Source organism: Notolabrus celidotus, chromosome 6, assembly GCF_009762535.1.
Source record: "Notolabrus celidotus isolate fNotCel1 chromosome 6, fNotCel1.pri, whole genome shotgun sequence".
Taxonomy (NCBI): domain Eukaryota; kingdom Metazoa; phylum Chordata; class Actinopteri; order Labriformes; family Labridae; genus Notolabrus; species Notolabrus celidotus.
The window spans coordinates 1117405-1130982 of record NC_048277.1 but is presented as its reverse complement, the minus strand read 5'-3'; the positions used below and the strand labels follow the sequence as shown (position 1 = coordinate 1130982).

Genomic DNA, 13578 nt, shown 5'->3' with positions numbered 1-13578 from the left:
GGTCTCCCAGTTGGTGCATATTCTTATGAAGTGTCAGATTGTTTATTAAGGGAGCAGCAGGAGCAGTTCTGGATCCAGAACGGAGCTTTAAAGACTTCATAAACCCCGTACCTTCTATTCCCAGTCGGATCTTCTTCAGTCCTCGGTCCTTCAGCACGGACTTGGCCACGTCTCGGTTCTCGATGTACTTGAAGAAGCGGTACAGTTTGGTGCTGTAGATGACTGTTGAGGAAGAGAACAACAAACCAACGTTCACACCTTTAAGAGACAGACTTACACATTGTAAGCAAAACCAATCAAAGACAAGGTCATCCATTACACGGAACTTCCACCAGATCCGTGTCCGGTCCGTCTCCGATCCGCTGCGGTCCAGCTCCGTGCTCTCTCATCCGTCAACACCCACCGGTTGCGTTTTCCGAACAGACCACGGAGCAGGACCTCCGGACAGCTGGAGTCATGTGACTGAGGTTTTCCTGCAGTAATCACTGAATCAAGGATTCTCCTCCTCCTCTCCTCATCCATGTTGTCTTTCTGGTCCTCTGAAAACCTCTGACCTGTTGACTCCAGGCCTGGCTCCGCTCATCATGACTTTGGTTTGTTGTTGTAGTTAAGTGAAATACGATCTGGTGATAACACAGAGTGTTTTATTCTGAAAATTAACCGGATGTTTTCATTTTGTTTTGGTGAAACCTGACTTCCTGTCCCGCTCCATCTGCTCTGTTGAGATTGATGCGTCGTGCTCCGGCATCCAGCAAAAATAGAAGTCTTGTGTATCTGATCCGGAGGACTCCGACCTGCTGGATCAGAGATGCAGCAGGAACGCAACGGAGCGGATCCAGTGGAAGTTAACACATTGACTAGAATAGAAACCGATCAGATCCAGTGCTGTGACGGTTCAGAGACGGACCGGACATGGATCTGGTGGAATTTCTCCGTGAGTCCTCACTTCTTGAGCATGTAAGGACTAAAGTAAGTCACAGTGAGTGAGTGTGTGTGTGTGTGTGTGTGTGTGTGTGTGTGTGTGTGTGTGTGTGTGTGTGTGTGTGTGTGTGTGTGTGTGTGTGTGTGTGTGTGTGTGAGTGTGTGAGTGTGTGTGCTGCAATGAAGGAATAAGTCACCTAGTGCACAACGTGTGTACAACAACATCTGGGCACCGTGCCTCAGAAACACACACACACACACACACACTTTGTAACCTGACACAGCAGCAGCATCCACTCACTCTGAGAATACTCCTCTCCCATCTGTGGAGGGTACTCTTCATCCCAGTCCACCACGTCATCATCAGTCAGCACCACCACGTGACACTCTCTCTCCCCGCTCTGAGCGCTGGCCACCATCAGAGGCAGCACCATCTCCTCCAGGTAACACTCGAACTGACGCCGGGCCCCGTCGTTGGATAGCTCGTGCATCAGGGCGCCTGTGCAAGAGCCAGAGAGACACATGTGAGGAGGAGGAGGAGGAGGAGGAGGAGGAAGACACTGCTGGATTATTGTCTTGATTTGAAATGTTATGATAGTCACCCAGCATCACTAGGTTGACACATTTATCCTTCAAAAAGAACTCCTACTAATCCCTGCATCTGTTTCAGATCACACAACAACAAGTCATCTGTGTTTCTCTTCCTCTAGAGACAGAAATAAGAGACATGCTGACGAGGTTTAAACACAGTCCACACAAAGAAATCACAAACATTTAAAGGGCAACAATAAACAACTGGGGATGTAAGGATACATGATTCGATTCAAATCCTGATTTTTGGTTCACGATACGATTCTCTAACATTTGTCAAGAAAACTGGATTGAACTCTAAACTTTAATAACTATTATTTGATTTCAGTCCTCAGATATGGACAGTTGGGATATATATTTGTTCTCTTATATTTCTTTGTAAACAAAGTCATCCTTTTTCATTTTGAAGGTGTGTTGGAACTCAAATAAAATCACTGCACACTTTTTTTCAGCACCTTGTAAAAAAACTCAAACTGAGCGTACAAAAATACCTTGTTGGAACATTCAGAACAATTCTAGAGAAATGTAAAGTGAACGACTCCCAAATGAAAGTATGAAATATTCAAACACATCAGGTCAATCTCTTTAAATCAACTAAAGAGCAGCTTCTGCTCCTGGCTGTGAATTGACATGTTGTTCTTCAGGAATATCAGGGAAAGACAAAATGCTGCCGTACCTCAGACTGGAAACACAAAGGTGCATCCTGACCTGCTCGGTCTTCACCTGCTGCCTCCATGTCTGTTATGATCAACTCAGTGAGTGACAAGAGAGCAGACAAGAGACTTCATGATGCTGAACAAGCGGAGTGAAATGCAGATAGCGCCCTCTACTGTTTAATAATAATATCCAGATATAAATGTTGTTGAATCGATTTTAATCCACTCTTATTTGTATCTATTTTTACCGTCTTGTGATATATCCTTACATCCATACTAAATACTGTACTGGTCTCATGACCACACTCTGTTCATCTAGTGTCTGAAGCACACTCATGTCTGCTGATGAAACCAGAGCGTGAACGTATCAAGGAGGAAAGGAGAGCTACACTTCACATCTCCAGCTCATAAGTAGATATAGAAACTCCACTGTAAAGGAAGAATGGCGTCAACACGTCATGTGGAGGACAGAAATGTATATAACTTACAGATTAGGATACACGCACAAAAAGGCTGTGTGGTGGTGAGGCTGTGTTTATCCATTGCACTTAAACACACCATCTTCATGTTATTTGATTTCATTTTCTTCTGTAACTCTTGAATCCTTTTTATGATTCTAGTCTCAGCCAGCAGAAACACTGATCCCTGAGTGTTGACATCCTCAGATTGATGATGCTTGTGTCAGAACACAAGGTTCTGAGTCGGACCATATTGTGTCTTCATGTTCTTCAGAATGCTGCTATAGGCTTAGACTGCTGAGAGAACTGACACACTGACACACTGACACATTGGGATCCTATCTCACCCCCCATCACTTACTTTAACTCTCCCTGTCCCATTAAAGTTACTAACCATAGACCTTTCTGGAGTCGTTTTCTCCTCTTGAGGATAAATCTGACACCTCTACAGTTTTATCATGATGTTATTTCAGCAAAATTAAGACCTGCAAACTGCAAATAAATCCAAGAAGTCAGATCCTTTTTTTAAGCGTCTTGTGTGTCTGCTGATGAACTGAGAGCTACCAATACCTGAAACAGGTGCATGGGCGTTACCTCAGGACATGTAATGGACCAGGAAACTATGTTTACGTTGTAGGTGTAAATACAGCGAGGAAAAGGTAGTCCTGACTCCAAGTCGTGTTTGTAACAACTGGCTTCAACAGTCCCAGAGACCTTGCCTCTCGTCATCAGACCATGACTGACGATGGGTTCTGAGATTAGTCCTCAATGGACATACTTCCAGTCCTCAGATCTAGCAGCATAGCATTACAGCACATGGTGGCTGGCTATGCTGACAGTGGGTTTCTAAACCATGCTGGCTCCAGAGGAACTCTGGGAAAGTCAGATATGATTGAAAGACCCAGAAGAAAGGGCCTTCCAAAAAGTTGTATGGGAGGTAGAGCCTTCAGTTATCAGGCCCTTCTCCTTTGGAATCATCTACCAGTCAGGGTCCGGGAGGCAGACACCCTCTCTACTTTTAAGAGTAGACTTAAAACTTTCCTTTTTGATTAAGCTTATAGTTAGAGCTGGATCAGGCTTGGACCAGCTCTTAGTTATGCTGCTATAGGCATAGACTGCTGGGGGAACTGACACACTGACACACTGGGATCCTATCTCACCCCCTTCCCCCCAACCCCCCTCATCACTTACTTTAACTCTCCCTGTCCCATTAAAGTTACTAACCATAGACCTTTCTGGAGTCCCTGAGCTCCCTTGTCTCGTAGGTTCATCTGAGCTGCTGTAGACATCCTCCTGCTGTGGACGTTCCAGACTCCAGCTGATACAGACGTGCTGGACTCCAGCGTCAACAGCTACTACTACTCGTCTCATCACTATCACTGCTCCCTCTCTCTCTTATTCTCCTCTATCCCTCTTTCCAGACCCAACTCGGTCGAGGCAGATGTCTGTCTAACATGAGTCTGGTTCTGCTCGAGGTTTCTGCCTGTTAAAGGAAGTTTGTCCTCTCCACTGTAACTAGCTAAATACTGTGAGGTGCAATGCTCATGGTGGATTAAGGTGGGGTCAGACTGAGTCTTATCCTGTCTTGGTGTTGGGTCTCTGTTCATAATTTGACATAGAGTGGTCTAGACCTGCTCTGTTTGTAAAAGACTCTTGAGATAACGTTTGTTGTGATTTGGCGCGATACAAATAAAGATTGATTGATTGATTGATTGATTGAGTTTCTGGGCTGTGTTTACGCAGACTGACACTTGATGAGAGTCTTCCTTCTGGGCAGTGTTTCACCTGTTGAAGTCATTACTTTGTGTTGTCTCCTCTAAACTTAACTGACAGTGAATAAGACTGAGGTGTTGCTGCATCAAAATATTAAGTTAGTGGAGCTGCTTCAACGACATGAACTAAAGCACTGGGCTGAATGTAGAGCAGGCACATGATAGACGTCCATGTTGACAGAGCTGGTGTTAAAGGCAGGCAGGGAGAAATAGTTCACCAATAATGAAAAACACAAGTCAAAGCTACAAAGCAATGACCTTTAAAAGCACATGATGGATCTGCTTATCTTAGCTGGTTATGTGCCCACGTAACAAGCATTAAATCTCACAGCTAATCATGACCTACTTAGAACACAACACACACACTCAGCAGCAGCAGCAGCCTGTGAGCTGAAGCTCCTCCCCCTCCCACACACTCAGAGACACAAACAAGCAGCAGCAGGCTCATAATAACACAGATACAACACGCTCTCACACACATACTGATGTGCGTCGCTGACTCCGTGGTATGCACAGGTAACAGTTTGATGTCACAGGTGCGTCAATCAGAGTTCCTGCGAACAACGTCCCTCAGCTGTCACCACGCCAGCTTCCTAACGTGCTCTCTGACGCCTGGAGTTCAGTCTGAAGCTGCACTCAGTGTAGTGTATCAATCAGTCGCACTGTCACTACTACAGCGTGTAATCCTGCTCTATCTGAGGAGCTGTCAAACATCACAATGCTCACATCACGCTGCTAAAACAGAGAGCGTATCCTCCGCTCGGATCCACGCAAGAATACAAACAATCAGTGCTCCACACTCACCAAAAGTCCAGCAACTACATCAGCCTGCAGCTCCACACAGTCAGTGTGCAGTGTGCAGTGTGGCGTACTCACTGAGGTCTCGGCACTTGATGGTGCTGTAGTTGAAGGAGATACAGAGGTAGTCACATGCCTCCCTCAGCTCGGGAATAGAAACGCCGTCAGGGCAGCGGATTATCCCTGACTTGTAGTAATCCTGCCATTTTCAGCAGCACACACACACACACACACACACACACACAGGAGACACAGGCAGAATGGCGGGTGTTCACGTACACACACAACACACACAAGCATGGGAGAAAAAACAAGACGCCATTATTGATGCTGCTTTGCTCACACAGGCAGCAGCAGAGAGAGGGAAAGAGAGATGGATGTGGAAGAGGAGGGGGAGGGATGGAGAGCGAACAGCAACAAAAGTAAAACCAGCAGATATCTGAAGAGAGAGAGAGAGAGAGCGTGAGAGAGAGAGAGAGAGAGAGAGCGTGCCAGAGAGAGAGAGAGACTAAGAGGAGAGGCTGATGAAAGCAAAAGCTAACAACGTCACTTTCCCTCCCTGCTCCACTTTCTGTCCCCCTGCTGTCTGTGAGCCGAGGAGACAGGAGACAGTGACAGCGTCTGTTCCCCTCCGCAGGTCCTGCTCACACTCACACACACACACACACACACACACACACACACACACACACACACACACACACACACACACACACACACACACACAGAGCTCTGCAGTGCTCCCACTCTCGTGTCTCCTCTGCTTGTGTTTAATGCAGACAAAGACGTGCCCATGCTATAATCCATTCTGCCATGACTGCAACCAAGCACTGATTATTAGAGCAGCGCTGAGCCCTCAGAGCAGCGCTGAACGGAGGGTGTTACACTCGCCTCAAACACTCTCTGAAGCAGCATGTCCACAAAAAACTGCCAACTAACGCTCACAGAAGTATTCATCCAAGAATCAGAGGGATAAATCCGACAGCTGATTTGATTGGCTGAGAGATAGTGACATGTTTCTACCTGAGGAGGTAGAGGAGTCATCACAGTTTGTCCATCAGACAGCTCTCTCTTTACAGACTCTCACACAGGGTCTGGATTATTTAACATAGAAAGTGTTCTGGTTGTCATTTGTAGTGCATCTATAGTCTGAGTGTAATTAACCAATCAGGTTTCAGCAGGCAGGAGAAACAGTCTGTGTGAAGACCAAAAGCACACTGCTGCAGTGACATCCCAGCTCCCACCTGCAGGAACGCAGTGTGGCCAACTTAGTGACTTTGTCTCTATATTTAGAGAGTTTTCAGACCCCTCTAGTGACTCTTTTTCAAAAAAGCCACTCGCGACAAATCTAGTGACTTTTTCTGTTGTGTTAATGGAGACTTTAGAGACTGATGTGAAAGCATGTATCGTTCTTACTCAACAAGCAGTGGATGCTGCTGTGAGTCCCTCCTAGCTGCATTCAGAGCAGGAGGCGTTCACCCCTCAGCATCCAGACTGTTAATGTCTCACACATGTACGAAGACACCGCTGGCTGATCCCGCCTCCTGTCTCTTTATGGTCCTTCAGATAGTTCATGTAGATTGTAAACAATAAACATGTTGAACATGTTCTGGTTGAAAAATGTAATGTTTACTTTGATTTGTTGGAGGCTCCTAAGTGTAGTTCTAAACATATTGAGGGTGTTTTTTAATCTTTTTTTGTCTCTCCCTCAACGTTATTCATCCATTATAATTACAATTATGCAAATTAAATGATGACGTCATTTATCGACTTCTAGGGACTTTTAGGACAGCCACTACCTACTGTCCTCACTGAGGAGTTAACAACACTGCAGTAATGTGACGAGTATTTAACAACCTCCACAAACAGACGCCTTCATGTGAGGACAGTTCAAGAAACTTTACACTGGAGAAACTAAATGTTCTACACTGTGTTAGCTCATCATCAGTCAGACTTCTAACCCTGCCTCTGTTAAACAAATCAACATTTTCAACTTGTTTTCTCCTCTTGAGGATAAATCTGACACAAACTTAAGACCTGCAAACTGCAAATAAATCCAAGAAGTCAGGTCCCTTTTTTAAGCTTCTGTGTGTCTGCTGATGAACTGAGAGCTACCAGTACCTGCAACAGGTGCATGGGCGTTACCTCAGGACATGTAATCGACCAGGAAACAACATTTACGTTGTAGGTGTAAACACAGCGAGGAAAAGGTAGTCCTGACTTTAAGTCGTGTTTGTAACAACTGGCTTCAACAGTCCCAGAGACCTCGCCTCTCGTCATCAGACCATGAGTGACGATAGGTTCTGAGATTAGTCCTCAATGGACATACTTCCAGTCCTCAGATCTAGCAGCATAGCATTACAGCACATGGTGACGGAGGTGGCCGACTATGATGACAGTGAGTTTCTAAACCATGCTGGCTCCAGAGGAACTCTGGGAAAGTCAGATATGATTGAAAGACCCAGAGGAAAGGGCCTTTCAAAAAGTAGTATTGGAGGTAGAGCCTCATCACTTACTTTAACTCTCCCTGTCCCATTAAAGTTACTAACCATAGACCTTTCTGGAGTCCCTGAGCTCCCTTGTCTCGTAGGTTCCTCTGAGCTGCCGTAGACGTCCCCCTGCTGTGGACGATCTGGACTCCAGCTGATACGGACGTGCTGGACTCCAGCGGCAACAGCTTCTACTACTCGTCTCATCACTATCACCGCTCCCTCTCTCTCTTATTCTCCTCTAACCCTCTTTCCAGACCCAACTCGGTCGAGGCAGATGGCTGTCTAACATGAGTCTGGTTCTGCTCGAGGTTTCTGCCTGTTAAAGGAAGTTTGTCCTCTCCTCTGTAACTAGCTAAATACTGTGAGGTGCAATGCTCATGGTGGATTAAAGCTGGGGTTGGTAGTCAGATTTAGATCCACTTTTTGTCATACTGGTTAAAATGATCTTTATGTCCTGATGGTAATCAATACATAATGTGTTCCTAAAAAAGAGTGAAAAAAAAGCTGCTATCTACAGCCGGAGTAAACCTGGGAAAACACCAACCAATCACCGTTTTTTGGCTCCCCAAATTTTAAACCAATCAAATCCCGTCCAGCCGTTCTGCCCTCCTCCTGCACATACATTTCCCTGGTGTGCACTCCTCTGAGTCCCCGTCTCCTGCCTCTGCTTCCCCTGACTCTATTTACTGCCCCTCTCGCTCGTCCTCGGGCCTGTCCCCTCTGACCTGATGAGGTGCTTTGCTCAGGACTGTAGTCCGGATCAGAGTCTAAAAAGCTCTCACCAACAAGCAGAATAATTAATGACGTTCAGTAAGTCCTACAGAAATGTAGATGTACTGTATCGTCCGTCCGGACGCTGTAGTGATGACGAGCTGATTGGTGAACACGTTGAGTTTTAATAACCGGTCACTGTCGGCCGTTACCACGCCAACCAACAAAACAACAATCAATGTTTGAATGAATGAAGAACTTCTCCTCTTGTCTCTCCTCTCTCCCACTCGCATATTCTACACCTCTCCTGATGCCTTCACTGACCGTCAACACTGTAGGAATTAAGAACATCTACACTGAACACGTTTAACAAACAGTAGAGCTGTTACAGTATTATATATGTGTTATAACTTTTCTCCTGATATCGTGTCACCATGACAACTGGATAATGCTAGAATGATAGTTGTGAGTGCTAACAGCAGCCATGTTTGTTTGTGTTTTTAACTTTCACTATGAGAATGTTTTGGTAAGGACCGGTTTTGAATCAGTCACCATCATATGGTCGAGAATCAGCGGCGCTCGTGCATGTGAGCGGGGGGGGGGCGTCATTTTGGAGGAGCTTTGAGGGGAGGGGGGGAGGGGTTAGACGGAGTCATGAGGAAAAGCTACATTCAAATTCATGCTGGTTTTCCGAGACTACCAACCCTAGCTTTAAGGTGGGGTCAGACTGAGTCTTATCCTGTCTTGGTGTTGGGTCTCTGTTCATAATTTGACATAGAGTGGTCTAGACCTGCTCTGTTTGTAAAAGAGTCTTCAGATAACATTTGTTGTGATTTGGGGCTATAGAAATTAAGATTGATTGATTGAAGAAAGTGGTTAGTCTCTGAAATATCTCAGCTCAGTTTGCTCATGTTGCTCACAGCTTTGTTGAGACATTATTACATACTTCTTGTAAACAGGATAAATGTCTTTTTAGGAACTTAAATAACTGATAACTGACAACACTGAGAAGTGTGCAGAGAAGGTTACTGTAGGGAAGTGGTCTGTTAAAATCATGAGAATAATGACTCGACCTGAACACGACGCTCTCAGGCGCTGTCACGAGTCTGTACTTAGCTGAACCTGAGGATCAGGAGGAGGACTTTCATTTCAGTTTGAGCTGAACGTCCCTCTCAGCACCTACAGGGACGAGGAACCAACAGAATTGCAGAAAAGAAACAGGTATAGAGAAAGGAAGAGGAGGTGATGGATGTGTATGTATCTAGAAATATCTCACATGTGACCGAGGGATGGAAGGAGAAGAGTGGGAGTAAAAACACAGAGAGATGCAGTCTATGTTTCATACAAGGTCTGAACTGCTGAATGGGCCCAGGAGAGAGGGAGGAGAGAAGGATGAGGGAATAAATAGATCAGAGAAACAGAAGAAGGTCAAGAGGGGGAAAGGCAAGAAGATAGAAGAAAAGGTGAGAGTATAAAAAGACAGTGAAAGGAGAGAAAGAGAGATAAACAGAGCACAGAGGAGTTCAAACAGAACACAGAAAGAGGATTAGTGTGGTCCAGGGACATGTGGGACTTCCACCAGATCTGTGTCCGGTCCGTCTCCGATCCGCTGCGGTCCGGCTCCGTGCTCTCTCGTCCGTCAACACCCACCAGTTGCGTTTTCAGAACGCAGCACAGAGCAGGACCTCCGGATAGCTGGAGTCTTGTGACCGAGGTTCACTGACTCAAGGATTCTCCTCCTCCTCTCCTCATCCATGTTGTCTTTCTGGTCCTCTGAAAACCTCTGACCTGTTGACTCCAGGCTTGGCTCAACTCATCATGACGGTTTGTTGACATCAGGCAAAAATAGAAGTCTTGCTCCGGAAAACAACGCAGCGGATCCAGTGGAAGTTAACACATCGACTAGAATAGAAACCTATCAGATCTGGTGCTGTGACGGATCAGAGACGGAGTGGACACAGATCTGGTGGAATTTGTCCTAACAGTGACTGAGCTGACACCAAAAACTGAATGCTCACCAGGATGGCTCTGAACACAGTGGAGCTGATCCCGTCAGCTACCTCAAACTCTCCTTTCTCATTGGGTCGAGTGAAGTTGTTTTCCCGCCCAGAACCAAACATCCTGAGAGAAAAGAAGAGATGACAGCGTGAACAGTTCTGATCACAACAAACAGGAACACAAACTGAGCATGAGAATAGATTCAAAGGACTTTGAAGCAGAGCAGTCTGTTGGTGCTTATTTTACACACTGATCAACTTCAATTCAGGAGTGATACAGAAGAGGTGATAACGATGATGGAGTCCAGGCTTCAAAAGGACGATAACAGAGGAAACTGTTCAAACTGAGTGAGATCAGAGAACCAAGACACCATGGATTCTTTCTACTAAAGAACAGCTAAAGCACGGCTAAAAAACAGCTAAAGTACAGCTAATGTACGGCTAATAAACGACTAATGTATGGCTAATGAACGGCTAATGTACGGCTAAAGCACGGCTAAAAAACAGCTAAAGTACAGCTAATGTACGGCTAATAAACGACTAATGTATGGCTAATGAACGGCTAATGACCTGCTAATTTACAGCTAATGAATGGCTAATATATGGCTAAAGACGGCTTGTGTATGGCTAATGTATGGCTAATGTATGGCTTATGTACCGCTAATTTACGGCTAATGGGCAGCTAATTTACGGCTAATGTACGGATATTGTATGGTTAATGAACTGCTAAATACGGCTTATGTATGGCTAATAAACGACTAATGTACGGCTAAAGCCTGGCTAAAAAACAGCTAAAGTACAGCTAATGTACGGCTAATAAACGACTAACGTACGGCTAAAGCACGGCTAAAAAACAGCTAAAGTACAGCTAATGCACGGCTAAAAAACAGCTAAAGTACAGCTAATGTACGGCTAATAAACGACTAATGTACAGCTAATGAATGGCTAATATATGGCTAAAGACGGCTTGTGTATGGCTAATGTATGGCTTATGTACTGCTAATTTACGGCTAATGGGCAGCTAATTTACGGCTAATGTACGGATATTGTATGGTTAATGAACTGCTAAATACGGCTTACGTATGGCTAATGAACGGCTAATGTAAGGCTGATGTACGGCTATTTTAAGGCTAATTACGGCTAATGTACGGCTAATGAGCGGCTCATTAACGGCTAATGTTGCCAACAGACCTATCAAATGACCCGAGGTCAAAGTAGTTACGTTTTGGGAGGAGGGGCATGTCGCGCTGTGCGTGTATGATTCTGCGTTTGAAAAGGGCTACACAGGCTTACAGTGGAGGTGTGGATTAAATGCAGTAGAATAAACCAGGCTTCATATCTCTGCTGATTGTGTTCTGTACATGCAGCAGTAACGTTTCCTGACAAAGACTTCATCCTGCTCTCTTTAACAGTCAGAGGTCTCTCCTGATGTAAATATTTGCTGTAGAAACCTGTGATAAGGTTTCTTTAGTGCGATATGAACGGTCTCCCTCTGGCAGATGTTGAATGTAAGTGTACATCATTGAACTCATTTCATGTTGAAGGTCATCTTTTGGCATATGTGGGTCAAAAAGAGGCGTCCTGTTTATAAGTAGTTACAAATACCTCACAGGGGTTTGAAGTTATTTAGCATCATGACATGAATCTCTCAGTCTTTACCTGCCCAGCATGGTGTTAGGCTGAGCTGTGAAGATGGCGGGGTCGACCACAAATCTTGTGTTATCCACTATTAGAGTGACTCTCTCGCCAAGTCGTAGTCCACTGCGATGCCCCTCCTTACTGCTGAGGTCATACACATAGATCATGTCACACAGTCCGTGGCTCAGTGTCTTGGAGTGGTGGTCTGCCCCAGAAGGACCCAGAGCCCGAGGTATGTGTCCACTGATCAGAGCCCCTCCAACATGAGAATAGGGAAGAGAAACCCTGGGAGGGCGTGGACTGGAGGATCTAGAGGAGGAGCCTCCATCGCCGCGCTCACGGTCTGTGTGAGAGAGAGGGGATAAGTGAAGTCAGCGTTCAGTAGAAACATGCACACATGATGTAACCTTCAACACGGTCTCTCCTCCTCACCATGCTGCCGGGTGGGAGACGTGACATTCCTGATGCAGGGCGTCAGCTGGCTCTCTGCTCTCTCATGGGAGGAGTCACGTGAGCGGTCGCTGGAGCGCCGCCGCTGCTCCCGGTAATGTTCTGCTCCACCTCTTTCTCTCGCGCCCCCAGAGGCGCCGCCACTGGCGCCGGCCCCATACAGACTCATGGTGCCGACCTGCTGCTGCTGGTGGTGGTCACAGTCCAACACTGAGAAACCACACTGCTGGTCTCTGAAAGAGGAGAGCACACAGAGGAAATCAAAGTTATCAGCAGGTCTTACATTTCACTGCAAAGAACACTGAGGCTCTAAATCCGGAGACGTCTTAAAAATAGGTCTGCTGCTTGCTTTAGAAAGGCTTTGATGACAGTATGAAATGTCAGGACATGAGCCTTTGTGCTACTGAATCTGATGGATTCTATTTTAATTTAGTGGCCGGTGCTCAACCCTATTTAATCAGAGAATGAGATCAGGACGTCATGTTAGTGCTGGGCGATAATTGGATATCGATAATTATCATGATACATTTTTATCAATATAAATATGGCAAATGTTCAATAAAGATTTAATATAAATATACCTGTAATTACACCCCAAGCCACTTAAAATGGAGGGGGTGCTAATGAGCCTTAAACACTAGTCGCCACCCAACATTAGACAGAAGAAGAACACTGCATTGAACAGCCAATCATGTCACAGGGTTAGAGGTAGGCGGGGCTTAAAGACATTTGGAGCAGAATGTAAACACAGCTGAGACGAGCGACAGCGACACTGAAGAAAACTGAAAACCTAGCAGCTCAAAGCAGAGTCGTTAGTCTGACACTGAGTCGACTCTGTGTTAACTATTAACTTCATACACTTCATTAAATCTACTTTCAGGATGTGGGGAAAGGAAGAGCACAGAGACAACTTCTGCTGTGAACACGTTTAATGTCCACCACGACCGTAGGACAACTGAACACTGAATAACCGTGATGCATTCACTGCACTGTGGGAAACAACATCACTCTGCCTGTAACCCTTAGTAATCTTAAAGGGGAGAGCACAACTCAAAACAATCCTCTATAAACTGATACACAGAATACAGTTTGAT

The 13578-nt window shown here is 45.5% G+C and overlaps 1 protein-coding gene across 2 annotated transcripts in view; it reads right to left on the bottom strand.

The window, feature by feature from the left end:
- btbd10a (BTB (POZ) domain containing 10a) overlaps nucleotides 1-13578 on the bottom strand; it is a 28091-nt gene that overhangs the window by 3188 nt on the left and 11325 nt on the right. For both annotated transcript variants that reach the window (XM_034686095.1, XM_034686094.1), the window contains exons 2-7: nucleotides 12467-12717; nucleotides 12056-12377; nucleotides 10418-10520; nucleotides 5275-5395; nucleotides 1223-1420; nucleotides 112-222 (exon numbers count right to left, since the gene is read on the bottom strand). In XM_034686095.1, coding sequence (XP_034541986.1) covers nucleotides 112-222; nucleotides 1223-1420; nucleotides 5275-5395; nucleotides 10418-10520; nucleotides 12056-12377; nucleotides 12467-12717 — 1106 coding nt within the window. The remainder of the gene's footprint in view (nucleotides 1-111; nucleotides 223-1222; nucleotides 1421-5274; nucleotides 5396-10417; nucleotides 10521-12055; nucleotides 12378-12466; nucleotides 12718-13578) is intronic.